The 27,915-nt window shown below is 42.6% G+C and overlaps 3 protein-coding genes across 4 annotated transcripts; 2 read left to right on the top strand and 1 right to left on the bottom strand.

Annotated features, from left to right (window-relative positions):
* Positions 1–305: 305 nt before the first annotated feature.
* LOC121970952 lies at positions 306–9,270 on the bottom strand. Of its 2 annotated transcripts, none has more exons than XM_042521987.1 (16): positions 8,948–9,270; positions 8,814–8,862; positions 7,739–7,916; positions 7,231–7,673; positions 6,531–6,579; positions 6,142–6,367; positions 6,009–6,057; positions 4,065–4,131; positions 3,848–3,973; positions 3,507–3,747; positions 3,370–3,418; positions 3,166–3,291; positions 1,681–1,782; positions 1,481–1,572; positions 1,226–1,379; positions 306–744 (listed from the first exon to the last, which is right to left on the bottom strand). In XM_042521987.1, exons 1-16 carry the CDS (start codon positions 9,073–9,075, stop codon positions 475–477), a joined length of 2,349 nt encoding a protein of 782 aa, XP_042377921.1. In that variant the 5' UTR covers positions 9,076–9,270; the 3' UTR covers positions 306–474. The 2 variants fall into 2 exon arrangements, with proteins under 2 accessions (XP_042377921.1, XP_042377922.1); XM_042521988.1 differs by having other exon boundaries at positions 3,507–3,766; positions 3,870–3,973.
* Positions 9,271–9,742: 472 nt separating this feature from the next.
* On the top strand, positions 9,743–17,122 carry LOC121970951 (ERAD-associated E3 ubiquitin-protein ligase component HRD3A-like). Its single transcript, XM_042521986.1, has 6 exons — positions 9,743–10,389; positions 10,482–10,973; positions 11,985–12,200; positions 13,809–14,132; positions 15,718–15,960; positions 16,687–17,122. The coding sequence occupies exons 1-6, from the start codon at positions 9,832–9,834 to the stop codon at positions 16,879–16,881; spliced, it is 2,028 nt and encodes a 675-aa protein (XP_042377920.1). The 5' UTR covers positions 9,743–9,831; the 3' UTR covers positions 16,882–17,122.
* Positions 17,123–17,868: 746 nt separating this feature from the next.
* Positions 17,869–20,426, top strand: LOC121970950 (subtilisin-like protease SBT1.7). Its single transcript, XM_042521985.1, has one exon. The coding sequence runs from the start codon at positions 18,045–18,047 to the stop codon at positions 20,343–20,345; it is 2,301 nt and encodes a 766-aa protein (XP_042377919.1). The 5' UTR covers positions 17,869–18,044; the 3' UTR covers positions 20,346–20,426.
* The last annotated feature ends 7,489 nt before the right edge of the window (positions 20,427–27,915 follow it).

Raw genomic sequence — 27,915 nt, 5'->3', positions numbered from 1 at the left:
TGAATGTAGCATAAGATGTGAGAAAAAAAAATACAAAAAACCTTAAAATATTTTGAACATTGTTATTTTGTATCTTTGGATTATTTCAAAATGTACACTAAATATATCCAGTGAGGCAATAATCCCCAGAGTTAGAGAAAGATATAAAACATATACGAGAGTTATTGGAGTCAATTCTCAACGAGTGTGAAAATATCTTATGTCTAATCCCTCAACGACAAAGAGCCACCGCACTAGAGTAAAATAACATTTATAGTTTACTCCCTTCTAAAGTATATGTGACCATCCTGAAAGAATCGCTAAAATGACTATTTCACATTCTGCCCCAATATAAGAGAGTTATTGAGTAGGTAATTTACATTTTAAGAAAAATGGATGTTGAGGAACTGGACCCCAAACGACTGCTACACAAACAAAATGTAGTATTGGTTTCGATTAATCCAACAGTTTCTGACACAAACTAAAAAAAATAAATTACAAAATCAGTTCTCCCTCTTGTTTTGGCAAATTCTTGTTCCTGGCGTACTTTTGGGCCTTCTTCGGGAGATGGTCTAGGACAATACGCCCTGATTCATAGCCGGCCATCAGCATTTTACCAATTTTGTTCCACCATTCGTTGCTTTCAGTTCTGGCGTCATGCACAACCCTATCGCAAAAGTTCAGCATTGACCCCAGCCCACAGTTGGAAGTCCAGCCATACTCTTCCAAAACACGCGCTTCTCCCTCTGTCAAATCTTCGCCAATCTGAACACAGACAAATGCTAGCTATTCATCTCAAGTCACAATATAAAAATGATGATCTTACTTTACATCATGAACGACAGTTAAGGCTCACACCAGATACAATGCAATGCTTTTAGAAATTTAAATCTTAGGCCTTTAATATCCAACACGATAATTAGTTGTCAAAACTCAATGGCTGATGTAAATACCAAAGCTTCAGATTCTTTGTTCTTCAGAGTTCTAATTATCATCATTAGACGACCGGCAAACCAAGACCACTACTCGAAGCATCATAATTAACAAGGTCACAAGATCACTGCCAATACTTGTACGCATTCATACTTAACTGGAAATCCATCTTTTATTGCAACGGGAAAAAAAATAGAACAAAGCCTGAACACAGATGCTTCCGTACAAAAATATGGGTTGGGGGGGATGAACATTAGAACAAGTCAAAAGAACATGATCAGAAAAATAAATAAATAAATAAAAGACAACTTACCACTAAAGGTTTGTTCTCGATAAGAGTGGCCCGGCCACAGCTAGTGAGCTTCATTGCAGTCACCAACCTCTTGATCTGCCAGTCAATTGGTAAATCATGCACAAGCTCAAAGAAATAGGTGGCATAGCCATATTCCGGACGTTCCAACACTATTCTGTAAGGGATATGTTTTAGAGGTAATACTTGATGGCATTTGACGAGCTAGCAAAATAAGATATTTCAAAATACCACACACTTGAGCAAGAAGTTAATTACCTGTTATGCAAATAAAATATGAAAATGAATGATTGAAGATCCCTGCACCACCCCCATTGGACTGAATTTTTACTAAACCGCAGATATTTTGCCTGAGGAAGAAAATTATAGTTTAAACAAAATAGGAAATGGAAGATAATTTAAGGAAAAATATTGTGATGTAAAAATGTTCAACTAATGAGCAAAGAGAAGCTTTGAACCTGGTTAATCAGGGAAATTAAACAATTTACATAATAAGGCTTTGATCCCTTCATGTGGCGTGCTACTGAAAACTTGAAAATGGAAGCTCGTGCAGAAAATAACTGATGTAAAATGCCCAACTATCAGTAATTGCTGAAATACAACTTCAAACCAGCAACAAAGGCTAAAAAAACTTCATTTGCCCGATTGTCTCACAAAAAAAATACTTGAATATGATTTTAAAAAAGGATTTTACATTATGATCAAGTAAGCTAAATACAAGGTGGGAAAGACTATACTAGGTAAATAATTACTTTTTATTACAGATATTCTGACATGATTATGCAACAAAATCAAACAGTACAAGTTGAAACGTACCATCCTGATATTTGCCAAAACCTTATATTAATTGGTATAATCTCTCCAGTACCACTCATATTGATAGTGCCACCCATACAAATAGTACCGATTTAGTATCGTGCCACGTCATCTATCAGCATGCTTCACATCAAGATGAATCTAAGTAACATTTATTATTATTCTGTAGTTTGCTTCTCCAAAAATACTAATTTATTTGATTATTTTAAATTTCAGTCTTATTTTTAAAAGTAAACAAGTGAAAAAGTGAAGTGAAGAGGATTGTCGGAGCAAAAGTTACGTAAATGCATGTTGCCTGCAATGAAACAAAATCATTTTTAATTGACCTATCCAATTAATAAATAAGTGAACGAGGATTAAATAGTAAAAGCCACATAAATTCATCTTAGTCAACTTTAGCACATATTGAAGCATGTAAAGCATTGAAACAATATAGTAAAAAAATAGCTTCATTGACTATCTAATTGCTAGTCTTATTTTTTTTTAAATAAATAAACTAAAAAAATAATATTAAAGAAGTAACCAAATTTATCTCAGCACACTTCTACGTGTGTTTAAGTGCCAAATGTTGACACAGCATGGCGTCCAAACTACATCGTCTGGCCAGAACTAGAACTCTGACATGAAATGATACTTAAATCAAGTACAATATCAACAAAGGCTATATATAGTCTATATGTATTTGCCTAAGCAAGTGAATATTGAGAAAGCCCACGCAATAATTTTATATGATAGTATATAGCATATGCAATTGGCATGTGCATCAAATAACTCGTATTGGTTTATTTAAATCGCATTGACTTAAAATTCCAAGTTACTAATGTAGAATGAATGAGAAGATCATAAATCCATGTTCCTCAGAGGGTGAATCTCATAGAAAATCAAAGTTTCATTAATGAGAAGATTATTCAACAACAGAGTGTTGAGATACTCTTAAAGGCCCAACTATGAGTCAATCTAGAATACAAATTAACTATACAAATAAACTCTTATCATAACTTATTCTACTAAAAAAATTTCACTATTAACCAGATATGCATTCTGTAGTGGATGGATTACACAACGCCAGTGGACACTTTCGGAAAACTTAATTTAAGCCCTCTTACAAGTTCATTAACCTGACAAACCTTATTGATCACAGTTTCAAGCTCTTTGAAATCATCATCTTCTTCAGAGACCTCTAGAGCCTCATCATCTTCCATAGTCTCATAAAGCTTGATATCCTCAATTGATATATCTCTGTCCAGCAAAATCTATCAAACAAACATACAATTGGCATACAATGTGAGACAAAAACATGAAAAATCTAAAGCTGTTCATTCAGAATTTACCTGCAGAAGTCCAGGTGCATCTTCTTCAAGTGCTTGCTTTACTGAACTCCTGTGTTTATAGGATCAAATTCCACCAAGATGTCATTAACAATCATATATAACTATATAAGCAAATAAGATAAGGGATCAGCATTTACGTTGCAGTCTTCTTTCTTTTCCTACGAACAGATACAACACTTGCAGTGTTGTCTCGTTCAAAATGTTGATTCTTGGGGAAAAACTGTTCGGAAAAATTTGCCTTTTCAGAAAGACTTGGGTTAGAAACAGATTCAGAGATCCCTACATCATGTTCTACAGATGTTATATTGTGTAGCATGTTCCTGAAGAGATCATCATCAATAGGTTCTTCCTTGAGTTTTTCTCTTGAGGCATGAGACTCTGGAAGATGAAGATGATTCTTGCATGAGAAAAATCACCATAAATAGATTCAAAATTTGCTGGAACTAAATATATCAACAAGAAAGAACAGATAGATAACCTGTGACTTTAGACTGTGCTACCTCTTGTGCGCAGTTGGATGTCATTTGTTCCTGAGTTGTGGTAATCTCAAAATGGTCTTCCTCTGTAGGTTCCATTTTCACATAATCCAACCGGGCAGATACACCTAAAGACAGGAATGACATAAATTATTAACAAGTTCTCCTGAAGCAGGTGACAACTTTTGAACAAGATATATGAGGATAGGCAACAGTTACCATCGTTATCTCTAGAGGCAGCTACAAGTGAATCATTGTTTTGAAAGATAGGCACTGATGCTGAACACTGGCAAACAGTGCAACAATTAGTTTCAGTGACACTTCCGGAAGACTCAAAAATTACATTTCTCGCAATGTTTTTGAAGAAGGTTTAGGAGGACTATAATCACATGGGATATTTGCAATCTAACAAGAAACAGAAAGAAGTTTAGCAAGCATGTTTTTTAAAAACTAACAAATATGAAAGGCCGGAAGTAAAGCAAATACAACAGATAGGGACAAGGACGAACTAGCACTAGCAAATCCATCAATCAAGAACCCAATGCAAACTAATACAGTCAAGATCACATTCATGTCAATCAATAAAGCTCATTGCATTTCACCTCAAAGCAAGTAAAAAGCCATCCAAAAATCAGAAATATATTAATATACACATTCATAATAAAGATAATATACATTGTTCTTGTTACCCCTTTTGACATCATTTGGCACCATCAAAAAAAAATATATTAAGGAAAAAAAAACTTGAGTGTAGATAATGCATAGTTGAAACCAACTGAAAAATGGAAAACTAAAATATAACAATTGTATTTACACCAAAAAAAACCCTATGAACATATATGTGAAACTCCATCATCTTTAATAATCAGATATATTCTTCATCATTAATGAGTTCGGACTGGATAAAATTTTCAAATTTAAACCAAAAAATAAAATAATAATTTGGTCAACCTGATCTAATTTTCTTGAAACTCTAATTTGTTAGGAAACTAAAAATGGAGAATCCAATGTTCTTTGGTTTATAGCTTATTTGAGTTTTATAACTAATATTAAACATACACAAAATGATGGGGCAATCCTAGTTTCTTCAAATTGGATCTGTGAGTGGAATTGGAATGTAATTTTCAGATTTTTGATCAAATTTATTTTTTAATTTTTTTATAATGTATATACAAATAAAAAACCCCATTTTGGAAGTCAATAACTAGAAAAGCCTTTACCAACTTAGTACGCTAAAACCTCTTTTATCAAATTTATAGTTAGGGCTGCAAATGAACCAAGCGTTTGTGAACAAGCTTGGTATTCGGCTTGGTAAGAGCTTGTTTATGTTCGTTCAATATACACAAGATTAATTAAACAAACAAGCTTAAATAGCTCGTTAAACTAAACAAACAAGCTTGAATACATATGTGTTCAACTCGTTAATGTTCGTGAACAATGTTCACGAGCCATATTCATTAATAAAACTTTTTTCAATATGCTAAATAAATAATAAAATAAAATAAAATAAAAAAATAAGTTTAAATTATCAAGCTCCATAATCAATTAAACAACTAAAAGTTTCAAACAATCAAACATGCTTGAATTGAAAGCTCGATAACATTTAAACGAACCAAATTCGAACCAACCTCGAGCCAAGCTTGAATTGAGAGTTTGATAACACCTAAATGAACCAAACTCAAGCCAAACTTCAAACAAGTTCAAGCTCATAAAAAATAAACCAAGCCAAGCTTGAACAATCATTTCAAAAGCTTGGTTCATTTTAAGCTCGGTTTGGTTCGGTTACCTTATCAAACAAGCTTGAACACCCCAAAGCTCGACTCGGCACGACTCGACTCATTTACAACCCTATTTATAGTGGCCTAGATTCTTAAAATAATACTTTTATGTGGAGTTTGATGATTTAATTGTTACATATTTTTATGAAACACTATTGTGCCCCAACGGTATGCTCTAGTGTGTGATGGAAGATCCAATTGGAGGTAAATAATTTATACAAGTGCGATCACATTCCACTAACAAAATTCTTCATGCAAGGTTAGATGAGTGATGAGATAAATAAACTTCTGCAGTGATTTATAAGAAATGATCAGCACAGATAAAGTTTCAAAAGAATGTCACTCAAATATAATGAAATATTTCAGAAGGAAAAATATTGAATACCTTTGCAGTGTCAAAAAAACCTTTTCTAGAAACTGATTCCCTGTTACTCCTGGAGTTATTTTCAAACAAACAGCAGCATTAGCTAACCTCAGATATGCAAAAGTGCAAAGGAAACTTCAGAACTGGAGCATACATCATGTCATTTAGTGGAATAGAACCATCATTAACAGCATCTAATAGATTTCCTGAAGCGCAATTCATATCACATTTGCTTTGACCAATAGAACAATTGGAATCAACATATCCAGAACTTGTGTTAGCCAATAACATGGACGAATATTCATGCATCATAAGCTGATCAAAATGATAAAGCTCGTCGATTGTAGCAGAGATACCATCTAAACACTTGATATTTGGACCTGTGTTACAGTAAAAAATCATTAATATTTGCTTATATAAGCAATATAACCTTTAACTTTAGAATCTGTTGAGGGATAAAGAAAAAAGTTCAATTCAGAATTGCTTTAGCTTCATAACAAAAAACTTGTTATATTGAATGCTTTAAAGGAAAATTTCAACAACCTTGCAAAGGCTCTGATTCCTTCGTGTAATGGTCATCCATCAAAATTTCCTGTGTAACAGTTGCGGTGAGGAGGAGGGATGATGTAAGTAGAGTAGTTTCAACAATTTTGAATAAGCTCAAGAAAAGGGACATCAAAGCATAAGTAACCGTGTTTGAATGAAGGACCAAACAAGATTTTAAGTTTCCAATGATTTGCTACCTCATTACAAGAATAACCAAGCAGTCTGAAGATGGAAGAAATAAAGAACTAAAAGGATAAAATTAGCTTCAGTCAATTTAGTCTCCATGACTTGTGTTTCCATCCGGGGACTTGTGTTTCTAAAAGGGTCTCAACAAAATCATTGACTTATAGTCTTATACACAAGAACACAAACAAAAACACAGGTGAGCAACCCCTATGTTGAAGGAAAGAACAGAAACCCAGGGTGTCCCTACACAGAATATATTGTGCATCATGTACAAGAAATAAATAGTTGTAGATGATATAAAGCATCCTGTATGCTATTTAACAATAGAAACTCCACAAGATAGTGAAATATTCAATACATGTTAACAACAACAAACAGATATTCTAAACTATTCAAACTTCGGGATTTTCCTTTACTACTTCTCTGTGACTTTGTTAGTGTGATATCCTCTTAAACATTATGATTGAACATTGCAGCCAGAATACAAAGTTAAGTTATGAATTTTGAAGACCTGTGAAGTTGAGTCTGTCGCAGTGACATCAAGATGTTGATCAGCTTGATGGACTTCAGTTTTACGTGACGTGGAACATATTGCTAATTCTGCATTACTAGGAATAGCTATGGCTATGTTCATTGTTTTCTCTTCTGAAATTTCATTGGTTTGACTACTCCTTCGGGAGAATATCTTGGAAACAACAAACTCCCCTATATCATCATTGTCAGAGCCAAGTTGAAACTGATGCATTATCCAACTGAGATTCTCGGATCTGTTCATGCGTGCATGAAGAGCCATTATTGACTTATATCCACGGTGTTTGTTATCAATGATCAAAGGCTTGATGCTGCCATTCTTCTTCCAACACACGTCCCCACAATCATCATGTTGTTCAGCTTCGGTATCATGAGTCTTAAAAGATTTGTGAAAGAAATAAGTAGTGGTCCCATCTTTTATACCTGTCAAATAATCTTTTAGATATGCAAATATAGCCATCATGAGTGAAAGCCTTATTCTCAGTTACCAGGAAGATTCTGAGGGTGGGTATGACCAAATTTATCAAAATCATCTAGGCAAGTAATGAACTCGTGTATGAATGGATGTGGATCAGCGGTAGCCTTGCCTACTTTTGCAAGCAAGTGCCAGAGTAGATCAGTATCAGAGGGTTTAAATTTTACACCTCTTGGTAACCCCGGCCACTCCTGCAAATAACAATTTATGCAACAATAGAAGAACTTATTACATAATAAGAACAATTAGAATGTTACTATCTTCAAAATTTGTCCAATTGTGATATGCAAAAAAACTTCCAAAATTGAATGGTGGTACAGATCAAAATTCATTTTGATATAAACAGAATTTACCACAAACATTAAAAAGAAAAATAACCTTTCAACAGGAAATCTTTTCATCCAATAAAGCAATCCCATGTTAACTATAGCTGAAGGTAAACAGATTAATTTAAATAACATAGTGATTTAAGTACATGAAGTGGTAAATTGAGTTGCATACTTCCTTAGGTCCAATTTGGATACTTGCACTGGTCCAAAGTACAAAATTTGTTAGTTCCATATTTATCAGTAGCAGACAAAGTCATGCTTAGATTTACTTTCCTGATGATTTCAACCATGTCATCAATGTTGCAGCTAGATTATCCGATTTTAGCTTGAAAAACTATTTTTTGCATAAAGAAGCTCAATTCGATGAGAAAGAAACTAAGCATAAAAAGATAAAAAGGGGGGAAAATCAATTAAGCTCTTCAATTGCAGCGCAATGGTAAAAAAATTATAAACTAAGATGGTAATAAAATTTCTTATTTCTTTCTTATGACCTTTTTTCCCAAAATAAGGAGGCACACAGTAGTACATGTTAAGCTGCAAGATCACAATAAAACGTCTTAATACTAGATATCCAGCTTCTTGTAGATTTTGCACTGAACATTTAATTTTTTTTTTCAGAGAATACCATTTCAAAAACAAAACAGGTCACCATTAGGTCATCTAGGTCTAAAGATTAACACAATCTTCAGCTAAGTCTAGTCTCAAGCTCCCATTGTGCATGCGGTTAAAGGCTAAATAAAACCTCGTATCAGAACTCACCTTGGAAGTTTCAGAAGATACGCGCGCTCCAGGCTCGTCAATCGAACACCTGCAGGTCATAACTAAAAAATGTTGTTACCCTCCCGAGAAAATAGTAGAACAATGCATAGGCGGAAAAAGCAGAGCGAAAGCACTTTGGAGGCTCAGGAACACGAGACAAAGGCGAAGCCGCCTTCCGGAGGCGAATCAAGCTGCGCCGCTCCGCGAGCGGCATGTCGTCGAGATCGTCGGTGGCCTCGCTGCTATCCTTGCCAGTACCCATACGAGATCGAGAGCGACGAGGAAGAAGCGAGGGTTACGGTGTCCGCCGGAAGATGAGCGGAGACTAAGGGACCCGGCGAGAAGGATGAGGGATCGTCGTCTCTGTTCCTTCTTGATCTTTCTTTTTGATTTGGAAGAGAGCGCACAATCTTGCTTCGGAAATATGATTTTATTTTCTATTTGTCTTTATTCGGCAATCAGTTCGCTGAAAAAGGCAATCTTCATGAACTAAATGGAAATCTTCATAAATGGGGTGTTCCGGGCCGGACCGGGCCAGGAAATATGATACCCATTCTTTTTGCTAGTTTAATAAAATTATTTTTTTCTGATTAAATTAATTTAAAATTCATAATGCAAAATAAATGGAAGATAAATTTCGAATTAACTTATCCGTGATGAATTGTAAAAATACAAAAATAAAAATAAAAAAGAAGATTGATACAGATATTTTAATTTTTATTATATGATAATTAATATTTTTATTTTATAATGAATAATGAACACTTAAGATTATTTTTATTATTATTATTATTTAAAATATTTATTTTTATATTTATTGTTATATCTTACTACAGGCGACTAGCATCGCTGCCACGTGTCACCATTCACGAGAACCGTCGGATCTTGTCTTCTCTCTTCTATTCGCCATCGATACGAATACGCATGTTATTGCATCCCGAGTTTTGCTTTACAAGAACACGGCCGGCGAAGTCAAACTCCACATCGATTCGACGCTGGGGAAGAAGCACAATTCGCGATGCGACGCGCTGCAATTAGCTGCGTCGCCGTCCTCCTCCTTTGTCACGCTCTCCTCGCTTCATCTCTCCGCCCTCGCCAGTTCGTTTACGTCTTCGCCAACGAACACTTATCCGAATCGTCTTCCGCCTCGTCGGCCGCCGGCGAAGGATCAGAGGGAACCGAGGGATCCGACGAGTGGGATGAGTTCGGCGACTCGGAGTCGCTCCCGGACGTCGATTACGACCAAGGATCGTGGCTCCCTTTCCTCGAGTCGCCGTCTCTTCTGGATGACCCCTCGTCTGATGCCCGTGAAGTCCAATATGCATCCGGAGTCCGTCACTTGATCTCCGCCGCTTCCTCTGGTGACTCTTCCGACATGGAGGCTGCCGCCGCCGAAATCGAAGCCTCTGCCTCCCGAGGCTACCCGCACGCGCAATCCGCCCTCGGTTTTCTATATGGCACCGGTCTCATGCGTGCCCACAGCCGCTCCAAGTCCTTGCTCTACCACCATTTTGCCGCCGAGGGCGGCAATCTGCAGTCCAAGATGGTTCTCGCCTACAACTATTTACGGCAAGAGGTGAACCCTAATCTGATTACCCTTTTTTTCCTCTTTCACCACTCTCTGACTAGTCTGATTCCATCTCTGTTGAATTGTTCCTTTGTATGCAGGTGCATGAGAAAGCGCTGGAGCTTTATTCCGAACTTGCAGAGGCAGCGATCACGAGCTTCCTGATATTGGAGGAGTCGCCTGTGATAGAACACATCCGGATCCACAGCGGTACCGAGGAGAACCAGGAGGATTTAAGGAAATCAAGAGGGGAAGCGGATGAGAATTTCCAAATCACGGAGTATCAAGCATTGAAGGGTGATTCTGCTGCCATGTACCAGATTGGCTTGTTGTATTACTATGGGTTGAGGGGAGTGAAGAGAGACCTCACTAGGGCTTTGGATTGGTTTTCAAAGGCCGTGGAGAAGCAAAATCCAAAAGCAATGGAATTGCTTGGAGAGATGTATGCCAGAGGAGCTGGAGTGGAGAGGAATTATACTAAGGCCTTCAGATGGCTCTCTCTTGCATCCAAACATAAGTATTACTCAGCATATAATGGCTTGGGATACCTCTACGTTAAAGGTTACGGTGTAGAGAAAAAGAACTACACTAAGGTGAAGCCTGATCCTTCATATTTTAACTTGCATCAGTTCCTACCTTCCATTTCATTACTTAATTCGGGAGTTGAGATTGTCACAATACTTTAATTTTGAAACTGAAATATCATGAACATATACTGAACCAAAAATTGATATTCAAGTTATTTGACATTGTGAACATCCTTCTGGGTGTATATTGTATCTATATTAAGGTTTACTGGTCGTAGAGATCTCTAAAGTTTATGCCTCCGTGATATAAGTCTAACTGTTTCAAGCAGTCACTTTCTGGAATTCCCATTCAGATAGGTTCTATTTCCTGTTGGAACTCTTGACCTCTGAGTCCTTGACATCCGACTTTGTTGCTAGTGTAGCATGATTTATTTTGCTTGACTTCTCATAGTTTCCATATGACGAACAGGGGTTTGAGATTACATGAAACAAAGTAATTTTCTTACTAGAAATTTGGAATTAAGAATGACAAATACGGTGAACAATCTGATAATCTAACAAAAATAAATACAACGTTAGTTTTCTGTGCAGTCTCATTATTCTTTTGTCAACATTAAATTGAATATCAGGCAGCTTATAGAAGAATGGATGGATGATATTCATTTTCTATTGTTTCAGATTAGTCATTGCAAAAAGATTTCCTGCATGCAAAGGCATTGAAATTTTTGCCAAGATCTTGGTTTTGAATCCTTTTGTCCTTTCACATATCTTGCCAAAAAAAAAGAAGGTTCAAGTATGATAGATTAACTATAAGAGAACCATCAGCATATATTTAAAACATTAACATCCTTAGCATATGAAATTGATTATTCATATTTGAGATCAGTTTCCTTCTGTCACTAGCGGAGCCAAGACCCTAAGCTCAGTGGGGTCAGTTCTTGTCTGCTACCTTGAGTCAGTTTAACCCCAAGTCTTTAGTAAATTATAAACCTTTAATATATTGAGATTTTTGTTATGTGCAAATTATTTATTAATCAATTCTACGGTCATGATTCAAATTTTAATTTTCACCTCCAGGCAAGAGAATATTTTGAAAAAGCTGCTGAAAATAAGGTGCCTGGTGGATTCTATAACCTAGGTGTGCTGTATCTCAAGGGAATTGGTGTGAAGAGGAATATAACAAAAGCATGCAAATTACTTCTTATTGCAGCTGAAACTGGTCAACCAAAGGCCATCTACCGAGTTGCAAGGTTATCTCATAAAGGCATAGGCTTTAAGAAGGATCTCCATATGGTATTCTTTTAGATTCTTTTTTTTTGCTATTTTTATTTAGCCGTGTTTCTTTTTATATTTCAAATAGGTTGTCCGCCACTACTTCATTGAATGAAGGTTGAAAGGCCACTCAACGTTTATTCATTTTCTTGTGTTCGGCTCTTTGCTTTTCTCCTTCAGTCTCTTCTATCCCTATTGGGGAACTCATGATAACTACCAACAGAGATTCAAGCAGACTCGCAGGACAGCTAAGGAGAGCAAGACCATGAAGATCAAAGACTCATGGAGCTATATTAACTAAGGCAATAGTGTAGTTTAGTTATCTTCTCGTGTAATATAAATTAAACTTGAACCATTCCCATGAACGGTAGCATAAGCCATTCTAGGCTTATTTTGCTGATATTTGAATTCAGTTTTCAGAACACGGGCAAAAGTGTAATAGTTACATGAGTCCTGAACTTGACTCTAGATCTTTAAATGCCCATGCACTCTAATGCCTTTCTCTTGGAACTCTAATATATGCCACAGCAGCAGTTATCCTATGTTTGAGTGAAAGTAAATGGTTATATACCATGAATGACAAGAAAAGCAAGGGATATTACCCTTATCCTGATTGTCTGTTGTGTAGAGGTTTTGTTGCATCCCCTTGGTGTCTAATATCTAGTTTGGCACGAAAATTCTTCAATAGATCTATTTGCTATGCTGAGGCTAGGTTATATGTAACTTGAATAATCCACATCTCCTTACTATATTATCCTTGTCCTAATGCTTGATTAAAAATGAGAAAAATTCACTTGCTAACAGAATGGTTACAAGCTATGAGAGGTTGTTCTCAAACATTCCAGCTGACACTTACAAACTTGGTGATGACTTCTGCTGTTTGCTGGTTGTCTAATGAGCTACTCTATTTATCTATTTTTGATTTTACATTATCCTTCTGTAATTCTATTCAATGCTATCATAGAGGTGATAAAGCATAAAGGGAATTTTATCGTCAACTTCAGCATGCAAGTTGAGCTCCTTTGCTTCAATCAGCAATTAAAATATACTCTTAGTAGAGTTTTTTAAGCATCTAAATTTACTCATCTCCAAGTAGATCAGAAGAAGCATGTAGGATCAGCTTCCTAATTCTTTTCCTCCCCCTCAATTTCACTTAACCTCCATGCAGAACAGTAGAACTTCTTTTGCCATTATTTCCCCAAGTTAAAAAATGAATGGAGATATTTTCTTCTAGATAAATGGTGTTAGTAATTAACACACTGTTGGTTATTGCTATGAAATTCTGATCCCATATCTGTTTGCGTTATACTTGTCCATTATTTATTAGATTTAGTCATAAAAAGATGGTTACTGGACTAAGGACATGACTCATTCATCTTGTTTTATCCTAACTTAAACTAGGAGCGGAAACTCACTAGAAATGGAGTGACTTTTAGATAGGGTGACCCATCTTAAGGAACTTAACAGAATTAAATTGCTTTCAACTTGACATCATGACCCTTGACCAAGTAAAGGCAGAAATTTAAGTGACAAGTTAGCTTATAGCAGCTCTGTATGTTTTTTCAATGACATTGTGGTCTTCTTGAAAATATCTATCAATCATTTTATTGTTTTGAACTCTTGATGCAGGCCACACTTCTCTACAAGGCAGTGGCAGAAAGGGGACCTTGGGGCTCCCTGTTAAGATGGGCTCTCGAGTCATATCTTAAAGGTGATGTAGGGAAATCACTTTTGTTGTATTCAAGAATGGCAGAGCTAGGATATGAAGTGGCTCAAAGCAATGCAGCTTGGATCCTCGACAAATTCAGGGAACAAAGTATTTGCATGGGTGAATCTGGCTTTTGTTCAGATGCAGAAAGGCATACCCGTGCACACTCATTGTGGTGGCAGGCATCAGAGCAGGGGAACGAACATGCAGCTTTGTTGGTTGGCGACGCATACTACTATGGCCGGGTAATCACCTTATCATGATGTCATAAAAGAGTTTAAGAGTATTTGGTTAATTCGTACAAATGTTAAAAAAAAATTCTGAACTAATTGTGGGTAAAATTACATAAGATTGGTTGGGTGCGCTTTTCCAAACCACTTTTTTAGGGCCAAAGCACATTGGGAGTTAATTAAGATGATTGACTAATTCATGTCCAAAGAGCTTTTACTTAAACCATTGTATTCCCAAAGTAAATTTTCTAAATCTGTAATTTTGACTCTTGAAAGAATTAATATAAAAAGTAATAATATTGAATATTGATATAACAGAACATAAGATATTCAATAATTTAACATTTATGTAATATTATTTTAACACAAAATATTAAAAATATAAAAAATAAAAGGTATAAAATTTAAAATATTATTTAATAAAATGAAATGCTATTATTTAATAATATAAGAATACTACAACAACCCGCAAATCTTGTGACGTCGGCTATATAAATCCTTCTACGCCATTGGGCTCAATGAAATAATATTTTAGATTATTAGACCGTATTAGAAGGGGAGCTTTGGCGCAATGGTAAAGTTGTTGCGTTGTGACCAAAAGGTGTTTGAATCCTTGAAACAGCCTCTTGCAAAAAGTAAGGTAAGGCTAGTGGGAGCTTTGTGCATCGGACTGTCTTTTTTTTTTTATTAGACCATATCACTCTTATGTGAGTTGGTTTTGAGGTGTGACAATAAAATATTAATTAAAATACAAATTATTATTATTATCAAATTATATATTTAAAAATAAATTCAAGTGGGGTAGGGTGAGACATAAAATTTCTATTCGATACCTGCCTCCACACTGCATATGTAATTATTTATTTGTCCTATCCCTTTCCTGTTTACATTATGAGGTGAGGCAAATTCAATGGCAGGCCTTCATAGGACACAATAAATTGTCTTCCCTTGATAGTAGACTTAAAATTCTATTGTATATATAGAGATTGATAAATTTATTACTTTAGCAAATCAAATTAGAATATTGATATATGAAAATTGATCCTACTATTATGGCATAACTTGTTTTTATCCTAGTCAATTCATTGTCCTATTCTATATTTTTTATAATGTATTTAGGCTCTCAAATTCTTATTTCGTTTATTGCCCATCTTTGTCAGATGGTATTCGTTTACAGTCTACACAATTAGGCACATGCAATATCCGCAATTGAATGCATTAGAATTATGGAATTTGACGGTGAATTTTGATATTGGATCATTTTAATTTGTTTCTTTTAACTTGGTAGAGAGTGAGACTTTTGCCTGATTTTTTCTGCATGTTATTTTTTGATTTTGCATATACCTATTATGGTATTTCGCCTCAGATTACAGATATTAATCCTGAGGTGATCTTGAATCGCTATTTCTCATGTTCATTATCCATCTTTTCATATAACAAGACATTTTTGTATTGAAACATTTGTTTTCTGTGTGGTATATTTTATATAGGAAATTAATTACAATTAAACTTGCAATTTGATTTTTTTTTGGGTATAGTTGCTCCATCAACTTTGACCATGGAAAACAATCTCTCATTCCTAGTGAATTTTCTGTTTCAGGGGACAAATAGAGACTTTGAACGTGCTGCTGAGGCATACATGCATGCTCGGTCACAATCCAATGCGCAAGCCATGTTCAATCTGGGATACATGCATGAGCATGGTCAGGGACTTCCTCTTGATCTTCATCTAGCTAAAAGGTACTACGATCAGGCCCTTGAGCGTGATGCAGCTGCTGCGATGCCTGTTAAACTAGCACTTATGAGCTTATGGATAAGGATGAACTATGCTGACAGTTTCATGGTGAGGTTCCTCTATTTTCTTAATCAACTATCAATCTATGAAGTGATCACAAATATGTGTTGCTTCTAGTTTGTAGGTTGCTCGTTTCTCTATGAAGATTATCTTTATGTTCATATTTTTTTGTTGAAACTGAAAGGCCTTTTCTGATTCTGTTACTTGAGCCTTTTCTTTTCATTGACTTGGCATTGTAGTCAGAATTTTGGAAGCATTACCTGAAATTTAATAAGTAAAACATAGATCGTGGTTCATAAATAATTGTTGAACTTATTTCCACATTTTGTGATTTGTTCATGTTGCTTTCTTCACAATGTTCTTATGTCTGTGTTATAAGCACTTGCACATGCATTTGAATTCTTCCCGGAGAGTAAAATGGCTCATTTAAATCTACCTTTTTTAAAAAAAAAAAAATCCCATTGAGGTCCTGAAATATAACTGCCCTCTTGACTATTTGAGGGATTAAAGAGGAGGACCAAATTGGTGGCTAGCAAAAGTAGAGTTAAATGTTCCTAGGCTTGTATATTGAAATAAGATATAGCAAACCTTTGTTAGAAACGTTGGAAGGAGTATTCTAAGTTTTTTATTTGGCTCCAAGAAGTAAAGAATCTACAAAGTGTATTTTTTTTTATTGCATTCTGTCTTCATCTTCATAGTTTAATTTTTATGATGATATTTTTTTTCTGTTGATGGTAACTCTCTTCCTTATGATTACTTATTTCTAAGTTTCAGGTTAAGGTGATTGATTCACTCCCAGAATTGTACCCAAAATTAGAGTTATGGGTGGAGGAGGTGCTCATGGATGAAGGAAATGCAACAATATTAACTCTTTTTGCTTGTCTCCTGGCTGTACTTTATCTCCGAGAACGCCAGAGGCGGCAAGCCGTGCCTGTGGCACCACATCAACCGGATATTTTTCTCAACTAGGAGCCTGAAAAATATTTACTGGGATTCAATAAGTCAAGTGAAAAGCATAGATGATAGGAGAACCTTGGGTACTATGAAAATCTTAGAATCACAGATCATAAGACCTTGTCCTCCGCATTTGATTTTATCTTGAGACTGTAAATATTATCCTTGACAGTGTTTCTATTTTGCCTGAGTTATTTGCTATTTCTGCGACATAAATTGCATGAGAATTATGTAGAGATTCACCAAAATTGCTCCATTGTTGATTGTTAAGCATGAAAGATTGACGTTGTAATATTCTTCGGTATGTGATAAAACTGAGGGGTTTTTACTTCTTTTTTTTTTTTTACAAATTTCCCCTGACAATAATTAAAAATATTTATTGTTGACTTCTTGACACCTTTAAGCTGGAGATGAATTGGGTCCAAAATTCGTGATAAGTACTTATTATTACTTTTAGAAAATCTAAATATGAACCAAAAAAGTCCGATCAAATAGGTGTTTAAAAAAAAAATCAAAAGGGTGTCTGATCAGTGATTTTATTTTAAAAATATATGCGCTGCTGTAGTAGCTAATTTAAGATTTGGCTTTTAACATTTTAAGATTTAAGGCTTAGCTGTAGATGTATTTTCATGATTTATGATTTATGATTTGTAAAATACGCCATATTCTTTAGGGTGGTTTTTCTTCGGCTCGAGTGAAATCCATTGCATTTATCATTTCTCCATCGACCTCAAAATCCTTCACTTGCAGCCATGTCAACTACACTGCCTGGAACAGCGGCGGTCGTGATCACCGCCGCCGCCGCCTCAATAAAGTTGCCTGGAATAGCACCGGTCGTGATCACCGCCGCCGCCGGTCGGAACAGATCGACCTTCTTTCGGGCAGAGTCGCGGACGAGCTAAGTAACTGACAAGACACGTCTCTCTTTGGATGCCCGTGATAAGAGAACACGACAAGAGCCCTCTGTTTTCCTTCTCCACAAAGACCCCGCCACAGACTGTGGCTACCTCCAACACGCTCACGTACTCTGTTCGATTATTGTCGAACATAGAGACGAAACAGAGTGGCCAAGCTCCACGCTGAAGACGACGAAATGCATGTGACTCTTCTTCCGATCTCTATGCCTATCTTCTTTCTTGTTCCTCCTCCTCCTCAGCCAATCACTGGTTCGTAGAGAGATGGGGAGACAGAGGGATCTCTTGAGGTTAATCTTATGGCTCGTCCTGTTCTGTTGCAGCGCCGTCGCCGGCGAGAAAGGGACCTACATCGTGCACATGGCCAAGTCCCAGTTACCCCCCGGCTTCGCCGCCCACCGCCACTGGTACGACGCCTCCTTGCGCTCCGTCTCCGACTCCGCCGACGCCATTTACTACTACGACACCGTTGCCCACGGCTTCGCCGCCCGCCTCAGCCCTGCTGAGGCCCGCGCCCTCTCCCGCCGCCACGGCGTGCTCTCCGTCACCCCCGAGACCCGGTACGAGCTCCACACCACGCGGACCCCCGAGTTCCTCGGCCTCGTAGATCGCGGAGCGAACGGGTTCCTCGACGTCGATAGCCCGATCGGCGACGACGTTGTGGTGGGCGTGCTCGACACGGGGGTGTGGCCCGAGAGGCGGAGCTTCGATGATGCCGAGCTCGGGCCGGTCCCGGAGAGCTGGAAGGGCGAGTGCGAGGACAGTGAGGATTTCCCGGCCGTCAACTGCAACCGCAAGCTCGTCGGCGCCCGGTCGTTCTTTTGGGGTTACAAGGCAAGCGTGGGCACAATGGAGGAATCCAAGGAGACCAGGTCCCCGAGAGACCGAGACGGCCACGGCACCCACACCGCCTCCACCGTCGCCGGCGCTGCCGTGCCGGACGCTAGCTTGTTCGGGTTCGCCGCCGGCACCGCCCGTGGAATGTCGCCGCGCGCTCGGGTCGCCGTGTACAAGGTCTGTTGGCTCGGTGGGTGCTTCGGCTCCGACATACTCGCTGGCATAGACAAGGCGGTGGAGGACGGTTGCGGCGTCCTCTCGCTGTCCTTGGGTGGGAAGATGGTGGACTATTTCCGAGACACCGCTGCCATTGGTGCCTTTGGAGCCATGGAGAAGGGCGTCTTCGTCTCGTGCTCCGCCGGGAACGCAGGCCCCGTGCCGTCCAGCCTCTCCAACGTAGCCCCTTGGATGACCACCGTCGGCGCCGGCACTCTCGACCGCGACTTCCCGGCGTATGTCATGCTGGGAAACGGGGAGAATTACACCGGAGTCACTCTATACAGAGGACCTCCCCTGCCGCCGTCGCCGACCCTGCCATTGATCTACGCCGCTAACGCCAGCGAGGATATTAGTAACGGAAACCTCTGTTTGCCGGGGACACTTTCGCCGGAGAAAGTAGCTGGGAAAATCGTAGTTTGCGACCGAGGGATCAACCCCAGGGTCCAAAAGGGATACGTGGTTCACGAGGCTGGCGGAGCCGGCATGGTCCTCGCCAACTCGCCGGGCAAGGGGGAAGAACTCGTCGCCGACGCGCACCTCCTTCCCGCCGCAGGAACAGGAGAAAAGGCCGGAAACGCCATTAAGGCCTACATTTTATCGGACCCGAACCCGACGGCGACCGTAGTTTTCGGCGGGACCAAGGTCGGGGTCCAGCCATCGCCGGTGGTGGCCGCTTTCTCCTCCCGCGGACCGAATTCGGTCACGAGAGGCGTCCTCAAGCCCGACATCATCGCGCCAGGGGTTAACATCCTCGCTGCGTGGACGGACGCGGTTGGTCCGACAGGGATCGCGGTGGACTCCCGGCGAGTGGAGTTCAACATCGTCTCCGGGACGTCGATGTCGTGCCCGCACGTGAGCGGACTGGCTGCGTTCCTCAAGGGAGCGCACCCGGAGTGGAGCCCCGCCGCCATCAGGTCCGCCCTCATGACCACCGCCTACTCCGCCTACGCCGGAGGCGACGCCCTCCTCGACGCGGCCTCGGGCCGCGCCGCCACACCGTTCGACCTTGGAGCTGGCCACGTGGAACCCCGACGGGCGATGGACCCAGGGCTCGTCTACGACCTCACCGCCGAAGACTACCTCGACTTCCTCTGCGCCTTGAACTACTCGGCCTTCCGGCTGGCGATCCTCGCCAGGAGAAGCGACTTCGCATGCGACGCCGCGCGGGCCTACGCGGTGGAGGAGCTCAACTACCCGTCCTTCGCGGTCACGTTCCCGTCCAGCGGCGGGGAAGCTTCGGTATCGAAACACAGGAGGACGCTGACGAACGTCGGCGAACCGGGCACGTACAAGGTCACGGTGACGGCGTCGGCTGGGGCGGCGGCGGAGGGAGTGAAGGTGGAGGTGGTTCCGGAGGAGCTTATCTTCGGTGTTCCGGGGGAGAAGAGAAACTACACGGTGAGCTTCTCGTCATCGGCGCAGCCTCAGGGATCGTCGGGGTTCGGACGGCTCGAGTGGTCGGACGGAAAGCACGTCGTATCGAGTCCGGTCGCCTTCGTGTGGGTTTGAAATCATTATCGTATCAAATCATTAAATTAACGGATTTGTGCCTACGGATGCTTAATCAAAATTGATTAGAGGATGACAAAATATTTTTATCTTAAAAAAATATTTAAATTTCGGTCTTATTATGATAATTATCAAAATAATTATTATAGTACGATACTGTCCCAAAAAAAAAAAAAAAAAAAAAAAAGTAGGCGGTGATAAAATGAGGTCCATCAAATGCGAGTCAAGGGTAAAGATAGTAACTAGTCAACATGGAGATTAAAATCAAGGAAATCAACGTCAGAAAATCAATGGATTTACCAAAGGTGGACCAGGTGAAGGTTTACTGTAGTTCCCGATCGGGCATGAAGTGTCTGATCGACAAATGGTTAGTTCAAACTGAACGCTCGTACAGTAAAAAACACTATAGCAAGAACATTATATGCTCATCACGGAGTGAAGGAACGTTAAGACAACCGGAGCGTTTGTCCAGTCAAGCGGAAACAAACTACCGAACCAAGTCACTACAAGGAAAGCAGCAGAGGTCGACCGGGCGGGGATCCCTAGCCGAGTAGCCCCCCCCTTTCTCAGCAAATAGTGGGACCCCTCTCATATCTCTTAATATCCTTTTAGTAGATAATGTCGCTGACAATAAGGCATAGTCAATAGACGGATCGTACGACGAAAGCTTCTACTGTCTCATGAAGGATTTGCATATCCTGTTAAGGTATAGTGTCAGAGGCACGTTCCTGACAGGTCCTTTCATAGGATGGTTAGGAAAGTGTGCCCGTGCCTTGAGGCACGTGCACGTTGCCTACTGAGACGCTATATAAAGGGGGTTCATGCACCGACGGAAGTACGCGTTATTCACTATTCACATCTGTGCTTACTGTTACGCCGCTTTCTTCCATTATTTCAATAATTGACTTGAGCGTCGGAGGGTCAATGCAGGGACCCCTTTCCTGGCTCGGCACTAATGTTTCTTGTGTTGTATAGCAGAGCGAGGTCTACACACGTTCAACCCATAAGCCACATCCCCAACCAACCTTTTTCATGATTTTCAGACAAAATCATATTGGCGTCGTCTGTGGGAACGTACCCTGTATCCGAAATGCGGAGATAGAGGACGCTGGTTGATTCACAATGGTGACATTAACAAAGGAGGAATTAGATATGTTGATACAAGTCCGAGCAGCAAAAATGGTGGAGCAACAATAGCAGCAGGCGCTGCCGGAGCTCCAAGTACATGAGCATGCTGCATTAGCAGAGGGGCAATAGGCCGGATATAGAAATTGAGCGAAACATGTATTCGTTCAGGGGAAGAATAAAAAGTCGACCGACACATATGAGAATGCCCCCAATGCACCTGATCCTGTCCGAACCAGGATTAATGGACGCTGGGGATGTGGCGCTCCCTGCTGTATCCTCGAGTGCTCCGGCGAACCTGCAACAAAACCGAGCCGTGGGGGGGGGTGTCCCGGCGACGACCCTCCGACGCTCAAGTTAGGCGAAGGAATAAGAAAGTGGCTTAGAAAATGTAGACCTGTGTACCTCCGGTTGAAGAAATGGAGGCCTTATATAGACCTCTCGAAGGAGCCTGGGCACACCAATCGAAGCGATCACCTGCGTTCGACCATGCCTAGGTGTGGGCCTGTCAGAAGGGCATCCATAAGACCATACTGTTGATACAATCACCTGCTTTCGACCATGCCTAGGTGTGGGCCTGTCAGAAGGGCATCCATAAGACCATACTGCTAATGTATCAACCTGTCCGTGACGTGATTGTGGGGCCTTTAATAGTGCCATCTTGCGTACAGTCTAATCATCATGCCTTTGCTGACATATCATATCCCGAGCCGAGCGAATAGGCCGCTCGGCTAACCACTGTTCCCTCGCCACGATTCAGGCCGAGCGGACACCTCCGCTCGGCCATTCTGTCCTCGGCCGAGCGGACACCTCCGCTAGGCCACACGGCTCCGGTTCTTCTGCTTTGGCGTCGGAAACCCAAACCTTTGGCTGGGTAATCTCTGGTTCCGCTCGGACGGGACCCCATCTGTGGGTCCCCCATTCTTACCGCCGGATCACTTGCCTCCCCTTCAAGTCTAGTCGAAGGAGGCAGTGAGTCCGACTGACTGGACTGTGTGTCCGAGCGGGAGGGCCTGCTCGCTCTGCACGTATCTAGCCTGTGTGAAGTCAACAAACGCCAAGTATCGAAGGACCAAAGCCCGAGCGGGCCTAAATGTTTTAATACTTGTGGTTTCCGCGGTTTCTTATTCTTTGATATTCGTTCGTCCGCCCGGGGTATTTATAGTCGCCGGACCGACTCTCGATTTTTAACGATGGTGCTCGTCAGTTTTCCGCTCGGTTTTTATAGACGCCGGCTCGTCTCTCGATTTTTAACGTCGGAGCTCGACGACGCGGATATTTATAGCCGGTCGGCGCGGCTCTCGATCTTTAACGACGGAGCTCGTCGACACGGATATTTATAGCCGGCCGGCACGGCTCTCGATCTTCTTGATGGTGCTCGTCGGTTTCGCTCGGTTTTATAGGCCGCTCGTCTCGATTTTAACGTCGGGCTCGGCGGCGCGGATATTATAGCCGGTCGGGCGGCTCTCGATCTTTAACGGGGCTCGTCGGTCTTCCGCTTGGGGATTGCCGGCTCGTCTCTCGATTTTAACGTCGGAGCTCGACGGCGCGGATATTTATAGCCGGTCGGCTCGGCTCTCGATCTTTAACGACGGAGCTCGTCGGCGCGGATATTTATAGCCGGTCGGCGCGGCTCTCGATTTTTAACGACGGAGCTCGTCGGCGCGGATATTTATAGCCGGTCGGCGCGGCTCTCGATCTTTAACGACGGAGCTCGTCGGTCTTCCGCTCGGGGATTTATAGACGCCGGCTCGTCTCTCGATTTTTAACGTCGGAGCTCGACGGCGCGGATATTTATAGCCGGTCGGCGCGGCTCTCGATCTTTAACGACGGAGCTCGTCGGCGCGGATATTTATAGCCGGTCGGCGCGGCTCTAGCTCGTCGGCACGGATATTTAGCGGATATTTATAGCCGGTCGGCGCGGCTCTCGATCTTTAACGACGGAGCTCGTCGGCGCGGATATTTATAGCCGGTCGGCGCGGCTCTCGATCTTTAACGACGGAGCTCGTCGGTCTTCCGCTCGGGGATTTATAGACGCCGGCTCGTCTCCCGATTTTTAACGTCGTAGCTTGACGGCGCGGATATTTATAGCCGGTCGGCGCGGCTCTCGATCTTTAACGACGAAGCTCGTCGGGCTTTTAAGCCTAATTTGGACAATGTTTACCTGGCCGAACGGCACAGGGTCTTCAAAATTGAGCCTTTGGCTCGTACAATATACCTCCGGCTGAGCAGTTCGGGGCCTTCGTCGTCGAGCGCTTGGCTCCGATAATTTACCTCCGGCCGAGCGGCACGGGGCCTTCGGATAACCAACCGTTCGGCTATGAACACAGAATGCCTTGGGAATAATTTGTTTCCTGCGATAAAAGAAGTACAGCTATTTTGAATTTACACAAAATAGAGCAAAAGCGCACCTCTCACCCAGCTCTATATGGCTGAAGGTGATTTGCACTCCATGGCCGATCCAGCATCCGACCTTCCGCATCCTTGAGGTAATAAGCGCCCGAACGGAGCTTCTCGACCACTTCAAAGGGTCCTGCCCAGGGAGCTTCCAACTTGCCGACATCTCCGACCGGCTTGACTTTCTTCTAAACTAGGTCGCCTACTTGAAAGGCTCTGGGGATCACGCGCCGGTTGTAGTTCTGTTTCATACGTTGCCGGTACGCCATCAGCCGGACGGACGCTTTAGCTCTTTCCTCTTCGACCAAGTCTAGCTCCATGCTCCTCCGTTCGGCGTTATCTTCATCATAATTTTGTACTCGAACGGACTCCACCCCAACTTCAATCGGGATGATTGCTTCGCCTCCATATACCAAGTGAAATAGAGTGACGCCCGTTCCCTCCTTTGGTGTCGTGCGGAGAGCCCATAGGACGCTCGGCAGCTCGTCTACCCAGCTGCCTCCTTCATGGTCGAGCCGAGCCCGTAAAATTCTGAGAATCTCTCGGTTGGTTACCTCGGCTTGACCGTTACTCTGGGGGTATGCCACCGATGTGAAGTGCTGCTCGATGCCATAACTTTCGCACCACTTCCCGAGCAGCTTCCCAGTGAATTGACGTCCGTTGTCGGAGACGAGTCGTCTTGGGATGCCAAAGCGGCAGATGATATTTTGCCATATGAACTTTTTAACCATCTGCTCGGATATTTTTGCAAGTGGCTCAGCTTCTACCCATTTTGAGAAGTAGTCGACCGCCACCAATAAGAACTTTCGCTGCCCGGTAGCCATGGGGAAGGGTCCCACGATGTCCATCCCCCATTGGTCGAACGGGCAAGCCACAGTTGATGCTTTCATCTCATCTGTCGGTCGGTGGGACATGCTGTGATACTTCTGACAGGATAGACAATTTGCAACGGTCCGGGCAGCATCCTTTTGAAGTGTTGGCCAAAAATACCCGGCTAGCAAAATCTTCCTGGTTAACGACCGTCCGCCTGGATGTCCACCGCACGAACCTTGGTGCACTTCTCGAAGGATGTACTCGGCATCTTCCCAGCTGACGCATTTTAGGAGCGGACGGGAGAAGGCCTTCTTGTAGAGTTGATCTCCTACGAGGGTGAACCGACTAGCCCTTCTCTTCAGTAAATGAGCTTCTTCCCGGTCGGAGGGGGTAGCTCCCGAGCGCAAAAACTCCACAATAGTTGTCCTCCAGTCGCTCGGGTATGTGATGCCCTCCATCCGATCGACATGTGCTACTAAAGATACTTGCTCGATCGGCTTCTGAGAGCCGACCGGGGATAACACGCTTGCCAGCTTGGCCAATTCATCCGCCACTTGATTCTCCGCCCGGGGGATCTTCTGAATAATCACCTCCCTAAAGTTGAGCTTAAGTTTTTCAATAGCCTCCACGTAGAGCTTGAGCCTTGTACTATTTATCTCGAAAATCCCCGAGATTTGCTGAGCGGCCAACTGGGAATCTGAATAGAGGATGACCCGGACGGCTCCAACGTGCCGAGCGGCCTGCAATCCAGCAATAAGGGCTTCATATTCTGCTTCGTTGTTGGTCGCTCGGTAATCTAGCCGGACGGAGAGTTGCATCCGCTCTCCTTGTGGGGACAGCAAAACTATGCCAATTCCACTCCCGTGTCCAGTGGACGATCCATCCACGAACACTTTCCACACAGCTGCGGGTTCTGGGTCCTGCACCTCCGTCACAAAATCGGCTAAGGCTTGTGCTTTGATAGCCGGGCGGGGTTGATATTGGATATCAAATTCGCTTAGCTCGGTTGTCCATTTGATGAGCCGTCCGGAAGCTTCTGGATTTAAAAGCACTCGTCCCAACGGACTATTGGTCTTGACGATAATCGTGTGCGCCAGGAAATAAGGACGAAGTCTCCGAGCGGCCAGGATCAGAGCAAAGGCCAACTTCTCGAGTCCGGTGTAGCGGGTTTCAACATCTTTCAAGATATGACTAAGGAAATATACAGGTTTTTCCTCACCTCCCGACCGGACTAACGCCGATCCCACTGCCTGCTCGGTTGAGGATAAATAAATGTGCAGCGGTTCGCGACGGTGGCTTAGACAGGGAATTTAAATCGTCTTGATTCTTCAAAGGCCGATCGCGGTCTTCATTCCATTGGAACTTTGTAGCTGCGGAGGACTTTGAAGAACGGAAGGCTCCGGTCGGCGATCTTGGAGATGAAGCGCGCTGTAATCCGACCGGTCAACCTCTGTACTTCCCTCATGTTTGGCGGTGGCATGTCTTGAAGAGCCTTCACCTTGCTAGGATTAGCTTCAATACCCGTTCGGTCACAATATAGCCCAAGCGTCCTCCTTTGGCGTCGAACAAACACTTATGAGGATTTAGCTTGACCCCTATTTTTCGAGTGTACGGAAGGTTTCTTCCATATCTTTGCATAAAGTGGCGCTCGGAAGGATTTGATGAGGATGTCATCTACATAGACCTCGGTTGTGTCCGATTTGCTCGCGGAAGACCCTATTCATCAATCTTTGATATGTTGCTCGGCATTCTTGATCCGACGGCATCACCGTATATGTCGTCCGTCCGGTTATGTAAGCTAACTTTCCGATCCTCCGGGCGGCGGCTTGATGATAGCCTTGGTAGGCGTCCAGCATACATATAAGCTCGCATCCGATGTAGAATCTACGAGTTGGTCGAAGAGGGTAGAAATCCTTCGGGCAAGCTTTGTTCGGATCTCTGAAGTCGATGCACACCCTCCATTTGTTGCCTGGAGACGAGCACCACATTTGCTAACCAGCTTGGGAATTGAACCTCCCGTATGTGGCCGGCCTCTAAGAGCCTTTCTACCTCCGCTCGAATGATAATATTCTGCTCGGCGCTGAAATCTCTTCTCCTTTGTTTTACTGGCCGAGCGTCCGGCCGGACGTGAAGCTTATGTTGGGCTATGCTAGGGGAGACACCGGGCAGCTCATGCGTCGACCAAGCGAAGACGTCATGATTCATCTGGAGGCATTTGACCACTTCTTCTTTCTGTTCGACCTCCAGGTCGGCGACAATAAAGGTTGTAGCCTCCGATCGACTCGGATGGATCTGAACCTCCTCCTTTTCATCATAAATTAAAGCAGGAGGTTTCTCGGTTATGGCGTGTACCTCGATCCGTGGAGCCTTTCGCGCGGCGCTGGATTCGGCTCGGACCATTTCCACATAGCATTTCCGAGCGGCTAACTGATCTCCTCGTACTTCACCGATTTTGTCCTCGACCAGGAATTTGATCTTCTGATAGAACGTCGACACAGCTGCTCGGAATTCACTTAACGCCGGTCGCCCCAGTATCACGTTGTAGGATGAAGGGGAGTCGACCACCACAAAGTTTGTTGCCCTTGTTCTCCGGAGCGGTTCTTCCCCTAAGGAGATAGCCAGTCTTACCTGTCCGACCGGAAGAACCTCATTGCCCGTAAACCCGTAGAGGTTGTCAGCTCGGCTTGATCGATTTGTAGTTGATCAAAGGCCTTTCTGAAGATGATGTTGACCGAGCTGTCAGTGTCAATGAAGATACGATGGATGGTGTAGTTGGCTATCACCGCTTTGATGATAAGGGCATCATCATGCGGCACTTCAACTCCCTCAAGATCCTTGGGCCCGAAGCTGATCTCGGGTCCGCTCGCCTTTTCTTGGCTGCAACCCACCTCATGGATTCTGAGCTGCCGGGCGCTTGCCTTTCTCACCCTGTGTGAATCTCCTCCGGTCGGCCCACCCGCAATAATATTGATTTCTCCCCAGGAGGTGTTGTTTCTGTTCTCCTCTTCCCGAGCGGACTGCCTAGGTCGCTCATTGGACCTTCGAGAGCGATCTTCATGCCTTGGAGGGAAACGCTGTTCGGGAGATCTTCTATATGTTCGCCGACCTGACTCTTGATGCCGCTGCCGGCGGCCGGGTGAAGGCGATCGACGAGGGCCACCCCGTCGTACGGGATGGGTGATTGAAGGCAGACCCCGACAGTCGCGGGTGTTGTGGGAGTCAGTATTATGGAAAG

Source organism: Zingiber officinale, chromosome 4A (genome assembly GCF_018446385.1).
Source record: "Zingiber officinale cultivar Zhangliang chromosome 4A, Zo_v1.1, whole genome shotgun sequence".
NCBI lineage: Eukaryota > Viridiplantae > Streptophyta > Magnoliopsida > Zingiberales > Zingiberaceae > Zingiber > Zingiber officinale.
The sequence above is the reverse complement of the archived record's forward strand: the minus strand, read 5'-3'. Positions and strand labels throughout refer to the sequence as shown.